This window comes from Ovis canadensis, chromosome 14, assembly GCF_042477335.2.
Source record: "Ovis canadensis isolate MfBH-ARS-UI-01 breed Bighorn chromosome 14, ARS-UI_OviCan_v2, whole genome shotgun sequence".
Classification (NCBI taxonomy): Eukaryota; Metazoa; Chordata; class Mammalia; order Artiodactyla; family Bovidae; genus Ovis; species Ovis canadensis.
This window is the reverse complement of record NC_091258.1, coordinates 79448117-79462662: the sequence shown is the minus strand read 5'-3', so window position 1 is coordinate 79462662 and position 14546 is coordinate 79448117. Positions and strand designations below refer to the sequence as shown.

The window sequence follows — 14546 nt, the reverse complement described above, 5'->3', positions numbered from 1 at the left end:
GTTCTTCTGTGTATTCTTGCCACCATTACACATCTGTTAAAATCCAAACTCTATAGACCCTGAAACACCAAATGCTGGTGAGGATGTGGAACAATAGGAACTCATTCATTCACTGCTGGAAAGAATAGTATGGCCACCTTGGAAGACACATTGGCAGTTTCTTAGAAAACAAACATAAGTCTTACCAGTAATATGGCTCCTCAGTATCTACCCAAAGGAGTCTAAAACGTATGTTCACACAAAAACCTGTACACAATTGTTTCTGGTAACTTTATTCATAATAGACAAGGAACTCTGAACTCTCAGTTTGAACTCTGGACGCAACCAAGATGTCTCCTTCAATAGTGTTTGGATAAATGGTGGTATATCCAGACAATGGAACATCATCAGTTTTAAAAAGAAATGGACTATCAAGCCATGATGGAGTAACCTTTTTCATTTGTTTTACGGAGGAAACCTAAAATGCACATTAGTAAGTGAAAACAGCCACCTGAAAAAGCCATATACTGTATGATTCCAACTATATGGCATTCTGGGAAAGGCTAAACTATGGAGATGTAAAATAAGATCACTGGTTCCCAGGCAATGTGGGGAAGGATGAATACACAGAAGAGCGGAACTTTAGGGCAGTGAAACTACTCTGTGTCCTATAGTGATGCCTGGTTGTTGTTTAGGAACTAAGTTGTGTCTAATCCTTTGAAACCCCACACCCTGCCAAGCACCTCTGTCCATGGGACTTCCCAGGCAAGAATACTGACTAGAGTGGGTTGCCATTTCCTCCTTTAGGGGATCTTCCCAACCCATGGAGTGAATCCACGTCTCCTGTATTGGCAGGCAGATTCTTTACTACTAAGCCACCAATTATAAATTTATTCAAATTATAAATTTGTTCAAATATATTCAAACTCAGAATATACATCACCCACGGTAAACCCTCATATGAACTATAGAAACACTGGGTGACAGTGCATGGGGATAGGTTCGTCACTTATAAGGGAAGGTTATATTATAAGGTTCGTCACTTGTAACAGAAGGACCACTCTGGTGGGGGATGCTGATAATGGAGGTGATGCATGTGCAGCGGCATGCACTTTCTTCTTAATTTTGTTATGAACCTAAAATTGCTCTAAAAAATAAAAACTTTAAATAAAAGTTAGAACTGTGATTGAAAAAAACACACAAAACATTGGACCAGTGGTTACTAAGCCTGGGTTTAATTCCAAGTCTGCTACTAACTAGCTCTCCAAGTCACTCACTTGCCCTTTCTGGGCCCTAATTTACTTATCTGCTGAAGAAAGAAAGTGGGAATCATGATATCTAAGGGTTTTTTTCCTGTTCTAATTTTCTATGTTAATGCTATTTTTATCAATTTTAAAGTTACAAATGACCTCAAAATCTATGTAGGATTTTCTGTATCAGTGCTCAGTTCAGTTCAGTTGCTTAGTCATGTCCGACTCTTTGCAACCCCATGAATCGCAGCATGCCAGGTCCCCTGTCCATCACCAACTCCCGGAGTTCACCCAAACCCACGTCCATCGAGTCAGTGATGCCATTCAGCCATCTCATCCTCTGTCGTCACCTTCTCCTCCTGCCCCCAATCCCTCGCAGCATCAGAGTCTTTTCCAATGAGTCAACTCTTTGCATGAGGTGGCCAAAGTACTGGAGTTTCAGCTTCAGCATAATTCCTTCCAAAGAACACCAGATAAAATAAAATGGAATAATATGGCCACATAAACACGGAACATGATAGCTATTAAAATAAAAACAAGATTAGGAAGTGACAAGTTTGCTTATGTTTAAAATATCCATTTTGACATTTACATTCATAGAGTTTCAAAGCTCAGTTTCCTCCTGGCCTTTTACATTTATCTTCACCACACAAAATTAACAGCACATACTCTACCCTTTGTAATGGCTGTTTTCAAATATATCCAAAAATAGAAGACTACTAGGAAGTAATGTCTGTCATTATTTATCCCACACTACACAGCTTGCAGGATCTTAGTTCCCCAACCAGGGGTCAAACACAAGCCCTGTGCAGTGGAAGCATGGGGTCCTAACCACTGGATTGCCAGGGAATTCTCTATTTATCCTTTTATGGTTGTTCTTATTTTATCTATCCCCATGCAGTTAGTGGTTTATTTATAATCACAGACAACATGTCATTTCACACATAACCTCTTCAGGAGATGTCTCTAAAATGTAAAGATCCTTATATAGTTCCAATAATTTTGTTGCATAAAATTAAAATATTTAAAATTATTAGTGCTAAATTGTATAATTACCATACTGCAATCATTACTAATGTAGACTGACTGCAGTCTGGATACAAAATTTATCTTAGGCAATAAGTAGGTGTGTCTTGCAAGTTTTTTAACCTCTATGTACCACTCACCTTTAAAAAAAAAATGCTGACAACTTTGGCCGTCAACTGTTGTATTCAGGGTAAACTGATTATTAGTTCAGTTGCGCTTAGTGGGCAGTGGGTAGGGTAAGTTCTCCTAGAGTAAAAGTATCTACTGGAACTTCCTTGGAGGCTCTCTTTTGGCCAGGCCATGCAGCTTCGGGACTCTTACTTCCCCAACCAGGATTGAACACATACCCCCAGCAGCAGAAGTGCTCAGTCTTAGCCACTGGATGGCCAGGAACTCCCCCCAGTTACCATTTTATTTTAATCATATTATTCACTTGCCATTGGTTTGTTAGAATTGGCCACGATCCAGATTTGGCTAATTGAGTCTTCTGAACTGTTTAACATGTTGACCCTTCTGTATCTCCTATACACCAACTATGCTCAACATCATGAAATATAAGGGAAATGAAACTAAAACTAAAGTGCTCTAATTCTATATACAGTTACTCAAAGAGTCAGATTTTTAAAAGCAAATCATATTCACTTTAGCAAGGATATGAGAGAATTGGAACTCACATTGCAGGTAGGAACACAAAAGGGAGCAATCATTTTAAAAGACAGTGTGGTGTTTCTGGAAAAGTTACATATTCACCTATACTCTGATTCAGGTATTGCATTTTGAGGTATCAGCATGAGAGAAAGGAAACGATTCAATATGAAGAACTGTATCCAATTTCTATATGGCTTTTATTTTTAACAGCCAAAACTAGAAATAATTAAAATATCCATAAACAGATGAATAAATGAATTGTGTTATAGTGATAGAACATAATTCCCAATAATATAAAAAGAACCACTCATATAAGCACCACTGATGAACTGCAAAATAAACATGTCATATAAGGGTACCCAAAGGGGGAAAAAAAAGACTAAACACTCTATGATTTCAATCATGTAAAATTCTAGAAAATGCAAACTAATCTGTTATAATGAAAAGCAAATTAATGGCTGCTTGGAGGACAAAGAGATTCAAGTAAGTATGGGGTGACAGAAACTATCATGATTGTTTGATGGTTTTATAGATTTACATAAATGTAAAAAATCATCAAATTGTGCAGTTTAAATAGGAACATGATTTCCTCATTTAGAACATCAGGTTTGGCAACCATACTGACTCAATGGACAGGTTCAGTACTTGCCTCAGCAAAAACAGGTAAGCAATTTCTGAAGTGGAAACTTCATTCAACATGGATACTGGATGGGTCACAAATCTCACAGAGCTGACTAACGAGCTCTCTCCTCTCTATCCTTGTTCTGTCTGCACAATGGCCTTAGATGAACAGCCCAGAAAGGCCAGAGGAATCCACAAAACCTTTATTTTATTTTCCTTGACAAAGGCCCTAAGTTATACAGATAAAAAGTTTCAGAAGTTCTGAGAATTTCCATACCTGCTTATCCTCCAAAGCCATAGTGATTAAACATTTTAAGTGACCTTTTGAAAGGGGCACATTCTAATCAGTATGCTGTAGTCTCCGCCACTATTAATCCAGTGTTTCTATAATCTTAAAACCATTGATGTTACTCTACAGAATTCAGGACATCAAGGCACAGGGCTCCCAGGACCCGGGGAACAGATTTCCCTCAACAGTGCTGAGCAAGATGCAATATCACCTGTGAACAAGAGAACAAGTTTATGTTGCTCTCAGAAGCACTGAGAGTAGTCACAGCAATCAGAAACGGCCCCCTCCTCAGTTTGAACTCTGAACCTGAAAAATATCATGGCATATAATTTATAAATTAGGACCACGAAGGTGGTCCTTGAAGGTGGTCAAAAGGAAGGCTTTGAGCAGCAATGCAACCTAGGCCACAATTGGAGAGGCATATTCTGCCATCATGCTATCTCCACTGAGGCACACAATTTGGGATCCTCACCAGAGCATTTCATCTTTTCAGGGTAGCAAGCCCAATTAACAACAAACCACCCCATACAGTGAAGGAACTCCTAAAATAAATGGTGGCTTAAACAGTAAGACCTTTACTATTCTACAAACAAGAACAAGGGGAAACTGACTGTTTCCTGGGTTGATGTCTTGGAGCTAAGAAAATCCCATCACTCGAGTCTCATGAGACCAATAATATCAATAATACCAATAAAGTATAGTTCATCTTTTCAAATTACCAGCAGAGTCCTTTAGGCCAAAACTGGGTAAGATCCATGCTTTAACTCATGAAGGAGGGGAAAAAACTGGGAAAGACTTAAGTGCTCAAGCTACTCATGAATCATCCCATAAACAGGTCAGCACTGGGCTTTCCTTCCCTGAACACACTAGGCTGGGTGAATGTGGCACACAATAGAAATCTGCCTGGTGGTTAGGGGTGATATTTCTGCTACAGAACTAGCAGTGACATCAATCTGGCAAGGGTTCTGGAGAGGTTAAAAGTGCAACACAGTTCCCACATACCTGAAGTTAAGCGGATGTTTGGATGAATGAGGTTCAAAACAGGCAAATGGCATCTTCATAAGGGATTTCCTCCAGTGTTGTTGCACTCAACAAAGAAATCATATACACCTGCACATTGAAGGTAGTGCTCCCATTTGAAACTGTGGTATTCAGTGAAATACATTCTTCAGCTGAAGGCTTTTCCACATTCGCTGAACTTATAAAGCCTTTCTCCACTGAATTCTCTGGATTATACTGAAGCTAGACTTCAGCTACACGATTTTCCATGTCTGCCATACTTATAAGGTGTTCATCCAATGTGACATTATGCTGTTTTAGGAGCCTAAAGATTAATCTCCCATATACAAATACACACAAAGCATGTCTCCAATGTAAACATTCTAGTGGTCACTGAAGCTGGATCTATGGGTAAATGATTTCCCAAATTCACTGCACTTATCAGGCTTTTAACAAGTGTGAACTCTTCGGTGTTTAATAAGGCTAGAGCTATGGCTAAAAGATTTCCCACATTCACTACACTCATAAGGTCTTTCTCCAGTATGAATTCTCCTGTGTTTGATGAGGCTGGAGTTTTGAGTAAAAGATTTCCCACATTCGCTACACTCATAAGGCCTTGATCCTGTGTGAACTCTCTGGTGTTTTAAGAGACTGGAGCTGTAAGTAAAGAATTTCCCACATTCACTGCACTCATAAGGCCTTTCTCCAGTGTGAACTCTCCGATGCTGCAGAAGTGCAGAGCTTTGGCTAAAAGATTTCCCACATTCACTGCACTTGTAAGGCCTTTCTCCACTATGAACTCTACGGTGTTCAATGAGGCTGGAGTTTTGGGTAAAGGATTTTCCACATTCATTGCACTCATAGGGCCTTGATCCAGAGTGAACTCTCTGGTGTTTTATGAGACTGGAGTGGTATGTAAAGAATTTTCCACATTCACTGCACTCATAAGGCCTTTCTCCAGTGTGAACACTCCGGTGTTGAAGGAGTGCAGAGCTTTCACTAAAGGATTTCCCACATTCACTACACTCATACGGCCTTTCTCCAGTATGAATTCTCCGATGTTTAATAAGGTTGGATTTGTTGCTAAATAATTTTCCACATTCATCACACTCGTGAGGTCTTGCTCCAGTGTGAACTCTCCGATGCTGAATGAGGCTAGAGCTCTGTCTAAAGGATTTGCCACATTCCCCACACTCATAAGGCTTTTCTCCTGTGTGAACTCTCCAATGGTCATTGAGGCTGTAGCTTTTGCTAAAAGATTTCCCACATTCATTACATGTGTAGCATTTTTCTCTAGTGAGGACTCTCTGATGCTGAGAAACTATATGTCTGCAACTGAAGTCTTCAGTGCGTTCTCCAGGACTGTAATGAGTTTTCCTCCTGTGAAAGGCTGCTCCACACTCAGTTCTCCTGTTTGACTTATCCCTGGTCTGTGTGGATTCCCCACAGGAAAGTGACTTCCCCAACACAAAAAATCTGCAGTTGTTCATAAATGAGGCTTTGCCCATCTTGCTTCTGAGGCATTTCTCTCCAATGTGCTGCTTGCAGTGCTGATGTTTTACACTGAGATACAAGTGTTTCTCCCATGCCCCAATATCATACAGTTTCTGCCTCTGGTGCTCAGTCAAGTGCAAAATGTCTCCCAAGTCCAGGTCACATAGCTCACAAAAATGGGCCTTCTGGGAGAACATGCCTGCCTTGGGAATCCTGACCTGTGACATTCCATGTACAGAAATGTTCTGTTCAGAAGGTGCCTCTTCATCCTCTGCTCCATGCCAACAACCTGAAAGCAAGTAATGCTGGTGAAGTGCACACTGACTTTGGTGGGAGGGGGTAGCTGCTACACAAGTTCAGTGTAATAAACCCAAGAACCTGTCCATGCGGTTGTTTGCAGGAACAAAGAGTTGGTTCTGGTTGAGGATGGGGCTGCTTAGAACTACTGGGCTATCAAGATGAGAGAATGGGAGAGACCTCATGAGGTGAACGGCACAACCATGTGCTGGACACACAAAGCAGAGACACGGGGTCTGCAACTCATTCCTCAACAACCAACTTTCAAAAGGAAATTGTCTGCTGGTGACACATGAACACTGTATAAAAAGGCTGTGTCACACACACACTCAAAAGAATAAAAATAAAATAATTTTAAAAAATCAGTGTCAAGACCCAAGGAAATACAATTGTATCAGGGCACCTGGTGTTGCAGGACTATTTAAGAACGTGTGCGCACCTCATGAAACAACACACAGAGGCCAATGCGGAAGGCACTGCAGATGCAGTGGTGAGAAAAACAGGTGAGAGAGGAGTCCGGAAATGTGAGGTTAACCATAGGTTAGAAGTGAGAGTGTAAGTGACAAAAGAAATGATGAAGCAGCAAAGTGTCAGGAAAGGGGGAGAAGGAAAGACACAAATGAAGTGTGCCACTGGAATCAAAATTTTAGTCAAACTCAATGGGTTTCTGTTGCAGTATCAATACAGCACTGTCATCATGTCCTTTATGTACTACGATGCAGGGCCAGGCTCCATCTGAGCCATCTTGCTTGATTCATATACATCCTGTGAAATTCTGTGGGCTCTCCAACCTGATTCCACTCTCTCAGCAATCAAATACATGGCACTCTGATGACACAAGAACCAAAGAAATTCAAAATCTATGATAACCATAATGGAAAAGAATAATGAAAAGAATTTTAAAAAATAGGAAGAGTGCCAGTCGACAGGAAGGCTAGTGTTGGATATGCTAAAGGAAGGAGAGCACAGTGCGCAAATCTCAGCCCAACCAACCTTAGCACCAATTCAGGGAACTGGGGAAGGGAGCAGTGTCCAGGGTCCTGACGTGAGGATAGACTGCTCCTGGGGAAAAAAAGGGCAGAGGCAGTTCAAGGAACAGAGAGGAGTTTGACAGTCATACCCAAGGAGATTATAAGTGCCAAGTTCTCCAGCATCACGTTGTGGTACAGGCATCTCTGAGCATCATCAAGGAGACTCCATTCCTCCCAGGAGAAGTACACAGCCACATCCTCAAAGGTCACACTGCCCTGGAAAGATGGGGACAGATGAAATCATAAATAGCCCCCTTCTCAATGACAACTATCCACTCCCCCCAACCCTCGCCCCCCTCAACACACATACATCCACCCCACGCCCATCTTCTTCCCAAACTCTCCAACTCAGAGAAGAAACCAGGCCCTGGCACTACTAATGCCACTGTCTTCAAATGGTCCCACTTAACACTGGAACCAGTCATCTATAGAAAGAGGTGCGGAAGTGGGTATCAAAGTTGTGGATCTGGCATAGAGGGATCCACACACTCATGCCAGGATATTCCACTTATGTGGCCAAGGTCACATAAGTCTCAATTCCAGGACCCTGGTGTCATCAAGGATATTCCCTTTTCAGGTATGCATAATCTGTGAGACTGGATCAAACAGCGACATGCCTACAATCACCACCTCCTCACTGTCCCACACTCCAGACTTCTAGACTTGTGTATTTAGCTGCTCAATTAATGCCACCACCTAATGCTCTCAGAAACATCTCAGAAGTTTCTAATATCTCTGGAGAATATTACTATTTCCAACTTCCTCATCTCAGTTAATAGAGCTCCCATTACCACACCTGCTCAAAACAAAACAATGAGAGGAGTATACCTGAATCCTGTTTTACTCCCTCGTGGTTCACATCAGAAAATACAACGTGGGACTTCCCTGGTGGTCCAGTGGCTGACACTCCAAGCTCCCAAAGCAGTGGACCCGGGGTTTGATCCCTGGTCAGGGAACTAGATCCCACAAGTCACAACTAAGAGTTTGCATGCTGCAACTAAAGATTCTTCATGCCACAACTAAAATCCTGCAGGCACAATAAGATTGAAGACCTTTCACACCTGTTTATGATGGCTGTCAGAAACAAAAATCCCTTCATATAACCCTGGCCGTGGGGTTTCTTCAGGGCTTCCAGATCCCAAACTGGGGACAAGGCAGGAAGAGATCGCAAGAAACCACAATCCAGAGAACATGTCTGGTGGTCAGGGCCAGTGAAGAAATGGGACACCCTCGCAACAGCACTTCGCGCGCTGGCTCCAAAAAGTGCCTCTGTAGCCGTAGGAAATGTGGAAAACGCCAACTCTTGAAGGATGAGCCTATGGCGGGGTTCGATGGGCTCAGGCCTCCCAGGCTCAGTGCCTGGCCCTGAAGGCTGGGACGCTGGTACCCATTCAATCTCGGTGCCGCAGCGCTCGGTTCGCCCTTTAACAGGTGTCCCTGTGCCTGTCACCCTCTCCCACGCGCCATCACGCTATCAGAGACAGGGTCCCACCCACGACCGCCTCACCGTCCTAAACCCTGGGTTTTTAATGTCTGGTGGGGTCAGGGCTCGGAGGACCAGCGTTTACCTGGAGCGGGTTCTCTCGGGCTGCCGCTGCCATCGGACTCTGTGGGCGGAGCGGGGCCAGGAGAGGGGAGAGCAGAGGGCGCGGCGGTCCGGATCCGAGGCCTGGGACGGGGCACCCCGGGCGGCGGCGTCGAGCCTGAGACCCGCCTCTGTGCAGCGGGGACAGAACCTCTCTCTCGGACTTCCTCAATTCCGTCACCTCAGGATTGGCCCAGAATCCCCGCACCTTTCACACCGGTTAAACAACACCGCGAACAGCTAACATGGCCCCCGAGCGGCGAAAGCAGGAGGTTCCTCCCTCACGTTACGCGGCCTTCTCTTTCTAAGCTCTCATTGGGTAACATTGTTGCCGCTCGACTCTAAACATTCTGGGTAATGTAGTCCCCATGGATCCGCGGAGAGCTGGGTCTGGGCTTCTTGCGAGGCTGGCCAGGAGGCGAATTTGGAAAGTGGCACGTCCAGGTGAGCTTCACCCCCTGTTTAAAGGGACCATAACCGCATTTCTGCCAAGTGCTCTCTGCAGCTGCTCACCCCAGTGTTTGGAGACATGTTTCAGACTCGGTGAAGCTCAACATGCTCCCGGAGGCCAAAAATACTATTTTGTGGCCTCAACCAACCCCCCTGACTGCAGCCATGAAATTAAAAGATGCTTTCTCCATGGAAGGAAAGTTATGACCAACCTAGATAGCATATTGAAAAGCAGAGACATTACTTTGCCAACAAAAGTCCGTCTAGTCAAGGCTATGGTTTTTCCAGTGGTCACGTATAGGTGTGAGAGTTGGACCATAAAGAAAGCTGAGCACCGAAGAATTGATGCTTTTAAACTGTGGTGTTGGAGAAGACTCTTGAGAGTCCCTTGGACTGCAAGGAGATCCAACCAATCCATTCTGAAGGAGATCAGTCCTGGGGGTTCATTGGAAGGACTGATGTTGAAGCTGAAACTCCAATACTTTCGCCACCTGATGCGAGGAGCTGACTCATTCGAAAAGACCTTGCTGCTGGGAAAGATTGAGGGCAGGAGGAAAAGGGGATGACAGAGGATGAGATGGTTGGATGGCATTATCGACTCGAAGGACATGAGTTTGGGTGGACTCTGGGAGTTGATTTTGCCTTTTCATACTGTTCATGGGGTTCTCAAGGCAAGAATACTGAAGTGGTTTGCTATTCCCTTCTCCAGTGGACCACATTCTGTCAGACCTCTCCACCATGACCCTTCCATCTTGGGTTGCCCCGCAGGCATGGCTTGGTTTCATTGAGTTAGACAAGGCTGTGGTCCTAGTGTGATAAGATTGACTAGTTTTCTGTGAGTATGGTTTCAGTGTGTCTGCCCTCTGATGCCCTCTTGCAACACTTACCATCTTACTTGGGTTTCTCTTACCTTGGCGTGGGGTATCTCTTCACAGCTGCCCCAGCAAAGCATCAGTGGAGAAATAACTCCAGAAAGAATGAAGGGATGGAGCCAAAGTAAAAACAATACCCAGCTGTGGATGTGACTGGTGATAGAAGCAAGATCCAATGCTGTAAAGAGCAATATTGCATAGGAACTTGGAATGTCAGGTCCATGAATCAAGGCAAATTGGAAGTGGTCAAACGAGATGGCAAGGGTGAACGTCGACATTCTAGGAAGCAGTGAACTAAAATGGACTGGAATGGGTGAATTTAGTTCAGATGACCATTACATCTACTACTGTGGACAGGAATCCCTCAGAAGAAATGGAGTAGCCATCATGGTTAACAAAAGAGTTCAAAATGCAGTACTTGGATGCAATCTCAAAAACGACAGAATGATCTCTGTTCATCTCCAAGGCAAACCATTCAATATCACAGTTATCCAAGTCTATGCCCCAACCAGTAATGCTGAAGAAACTGAAGTCGAACGGTTTTATGAAGACCTACAAGATCTTTTAGAACTAACACCCAAAAAAGATGTCCTTTCCATTCTAGGGGACTGGAATGCAAAAGTAGGAAGTCAAGAAACACCTGGAGTAACAGGCAAATTTGGCCTCAGAATGCGGAATGAAGCAGGGCAAAGACTAATAGAGTTTTGCCAAGAAATGCACTGGTCATAGCAAACACACTCTTCCAACAACACAAGAGAAGACTCTACACATGGACATCACCAGATGGTCAACACCACAATCAGACTGATTATATTCTTTGCAGCCAAAGATGGAAAAGCTCTATACAGTCAACAAAAACACAACCAGGAGCTGACTGTGGCTCAGATCATGAACTCCTTATTACCAAATTCAGACTCAAATTGAAGAAAGTAGGGAAAACCGTGAGACCATTCAGGTATGACCTAAATCAAATCCCTTATGATTACACAGTGGAAATGAGAAATAGATTTAAGGACCTAGATCTGATAGATAGAGTGCCTGATGAACTATGGACTGAGGTTCGTGACATTGTACAGGACACAGGGATCAAGACCATCCCCATGGAAAAGAAATGCAAAAAAGCAAAATGGCTGTCTGGGGAGGCCTTACAAATAGCTGTGAAAAGAAGAGAAGCGAAAAGCAAAGGAGAAAAGGAAAGATATAAACATCTGAATGCAGAGTTCCAAAGAAGAGCAAGAAGAGGTAAGAAAGCCTTAAACAATCAATGAAAAGAAATAGAGGAAAAGAACAGAATGGGAAAGACTAGAGATCTCTTCAAGAAAATTAGAGATACCAAGGGAACATTTCATGCAAAGATGGGCTCGATAAAGGACAGAAATGGTCTGGACCTAACAGAAGCAGAAGATATTAAGAGGTGGTAAGAATACACAGAAGAACTGTGCAAAAAAGATCTTCATGACCCGGATAATCACGATGGTGTGATCACTCATCTAGAGCCAGACCTCCTGGAATGTGAAGTCAAGTGGCCCTTAGAAAGCATCACTACGAACAAAGCTAGTGGAGGTGATGGAATTCCAATGGAGCTGTTTCAAATCCTGAAAGATGATGCTGTGAAAGTGCTGCACTCAATATGCCAGCAAGTTTGGAAAACTCAGCAGTGCCACAGGACTGGAAAAGGTCAGTTTTCATTCCAATCCCAAAGAAAGGCAATGCCAAATAATGCTCAAACTACCACACAATTGCACTCATCTCACATGCTAGGAAAGTAATGCTCAAAATTCTCCAAGCCAGGCTTCAGCAATACGTGAACTGTGAACTTCCTGATGTTCAAGCTGGTTTTAGAAAAGGCAGAGGAACCAGAGATCAAATTGCCAACATCCGCTGGAGCATGGAAAAAGCAAGAGAGTTCCAGAAAAACATCTATTTCTGCTTTATTGACTATGCCAAAGCCTTGGACTGTGTGGATCACAATAAACTGTGGAAAAGTCTGAAAGAGATGGAAATACCAGACCACTTGACCTGCCTCTTGAGAAGTCTGTATTCAGGTCAGGAAGCAACAGTTAGAACTGGACATGGAACAACAGACTGGTTCCAAATAGGAAAAGGAGTACGTCAAGGCTGTATATTGTCACCCTGCTTATTTAACTTCTATGCAGAGTACATCATGAGAAACGCTGGACTGGAAGAAACACAAGCTGGAATCAAGATTGCCTGGAGAAATATCAATAACCTCAGATATGCAGATGACACCACTCTTATGGCAGAAAGTGAAGAGGAGCTAAAAAGCCTCTTAAGGAAAGTGAAAGAGGAGAGTGAAAAAGTTGGCTTAAAGCTCAACATTCAGAAAATGATCATGGCATCTGGTCCCATCGCTTCATGGCAAATAGATGGGGAACAGTAGGAACAGTGTCAGACTTTATTTTTATGGGCTCCAAAATCACTGCAGATGGTGACTGCAGCCATCAAATTAAAAGACGATTACTCCTTGGAAGAAAAGTTATGACCAACCTATATAGTTTATTCAAAAACAGAGACATTACTTTGCCCACTAACGTCCGTCTAGTCAAGGCTATGGTTTTTCCTGTGGTCATGTACGGATGTGAGAGTTGGACTGTGAAGAAGGCTGAGCGCCAAAGAATTGATGCTTGTGAACTGTGGTGTTGGAGAAGACTCTTGAGAGTCCCTTGGACTGCAAGAAGATCCAACCTGTCCATTCCAAAGGTTATCAGCCCTGGGATTTCTTTGGAGGGAACGATGCTAAAGCTGAAGCTCCAGTACTTTGGCCACCTCATGCGAAGAGTTGACTCATTGGAAAAGACTCTGATGCTGGGAGAGATTGGGGGCAGGAGGAGAAGGGGATGACCCAGGATGAGATGGCTGGATGGCATCACAGACTCGATGGACTTGAGTCTGAGTGAACTCTGGGAGTTGGTGATGGACAGGGAGGCCTGGTGTGCTGTGATTCATGGGGTTGCAAAGAGTCAGACACGACTGAGTGACTGAACTGAACTGAACTGGGAGTTGATGATGGACAGAGGCCTGGCGTGTTGCAGTTCATGGGGTAGCAGAGTTGGACACAACTGAGCGACTGAACTGAATTGAACCCCCATCAAGGCTACTGATAAAAATAAAAAGATTATTTGTAGAGTCTTTCAGACATAAAACATGTCCACTGTTCAGTTCAGTAGTAGTCGTGTCCAACTCTTTGTGACCCCATGAATCACAGCACCCAGGCCTCCCTGTCCATCACCAGCTCCCAGAGTTCATTCAAAATCATGTCCATTGAGTCGGTGATGCTATCCAGCCATCTCATCCTCTGTCGTCCTCTTCTCCTCCTGCCCCCAAATCCTCCCAGAGTCTTTTCCAATGAGTCAACTCTTCGCATGAGGTGGCCAAAGTATTGGAGCTTCAGCTTTAGCATCAGCCCTTCCAATGAACACCCAGGACTGATTTCCTTTAGAATGGACTGGTTGGATCTCCTTGCAGCCCAAGGGACTCTCAAGAGTCTTCTCCAACACCACAGTTCAAAAGCATCAATTCTTCAGTGCTCAGCTTTCTTCACAGTCCAACTCTCACATCCATACATGACCACTGGAAAAACCATAGCCTTGACTAGACGGACCTTTGTTGGCAAAGTAATGTCTCTACTTTTTAATATGCTGTCTGGGTTGGTCATAACTTTTCTTCCAAGGAGTAATCGTCTTTTAATTTCATGGCTGCAATCACCATCTGCAGTTAGCAGGAGCTAATAAACTTTATCTTATTTCGATTCAAATGCATTGACCCCCAAAGCATAAAGTCAGTTTTCCAGTCTATGAACTTTTGGTGAAGGACAAAATACTCCAGACTACCTTCTGTTCTGTCATGGGAAGAGAAGCGGGCAACAGAGGATGAGATAATTGGATAGCATCACCGGCTCATGAGTTTGAGCAAACGCTGGGAAATCGTGTAGGAAAAGGAAGCCTGGCGTGCTGAATGCAGGTCATGGGGTCACGAAGAGTCAGG

General features: G+C 43.6%; 1 protein-coding gene across 2 annotated transcripts; it reads right to left on the bottom strand.

Annotated features, from left to right (window-relative positions):
• Positions 1–256: 256 nt before the first annotated feature.
• On the bottom strand, positions 257–9480 carry LOC138418329 (zinc finger protein 154-like). 2 transcript variants are annotated; one of them, XM_069549529.1, is made up of 5 exons: positions 9203–9480; positions 7724–7850; positions 4816–6595; positions 3802–4024; positions 257–1750 (listed from the first exon to the last, which is right to left on the bottom strand). In XM_069549529.1, exons 1-3 carry the CDS (start codon positions 9233–9235, stop codon positions 5262–5264), a joined length of 1494 nt encoding a protein of 497 aa, XP_069405630.1. In that variant the 5' UTR covers positions 9236–9480; the 3' UTR covers positions 257–1750; positions 3802–4024; positions 4816–5261. The 2 variants fall into 2 exon arrangements, with proteins under 2 accessions (XP_069405630.1, XP_069405629.1); XM_069549528.1 differs by having other exon boundaries at positions 257–1685.
• Positions 9481–14546: the final 5066 nt, after the last annotated feature.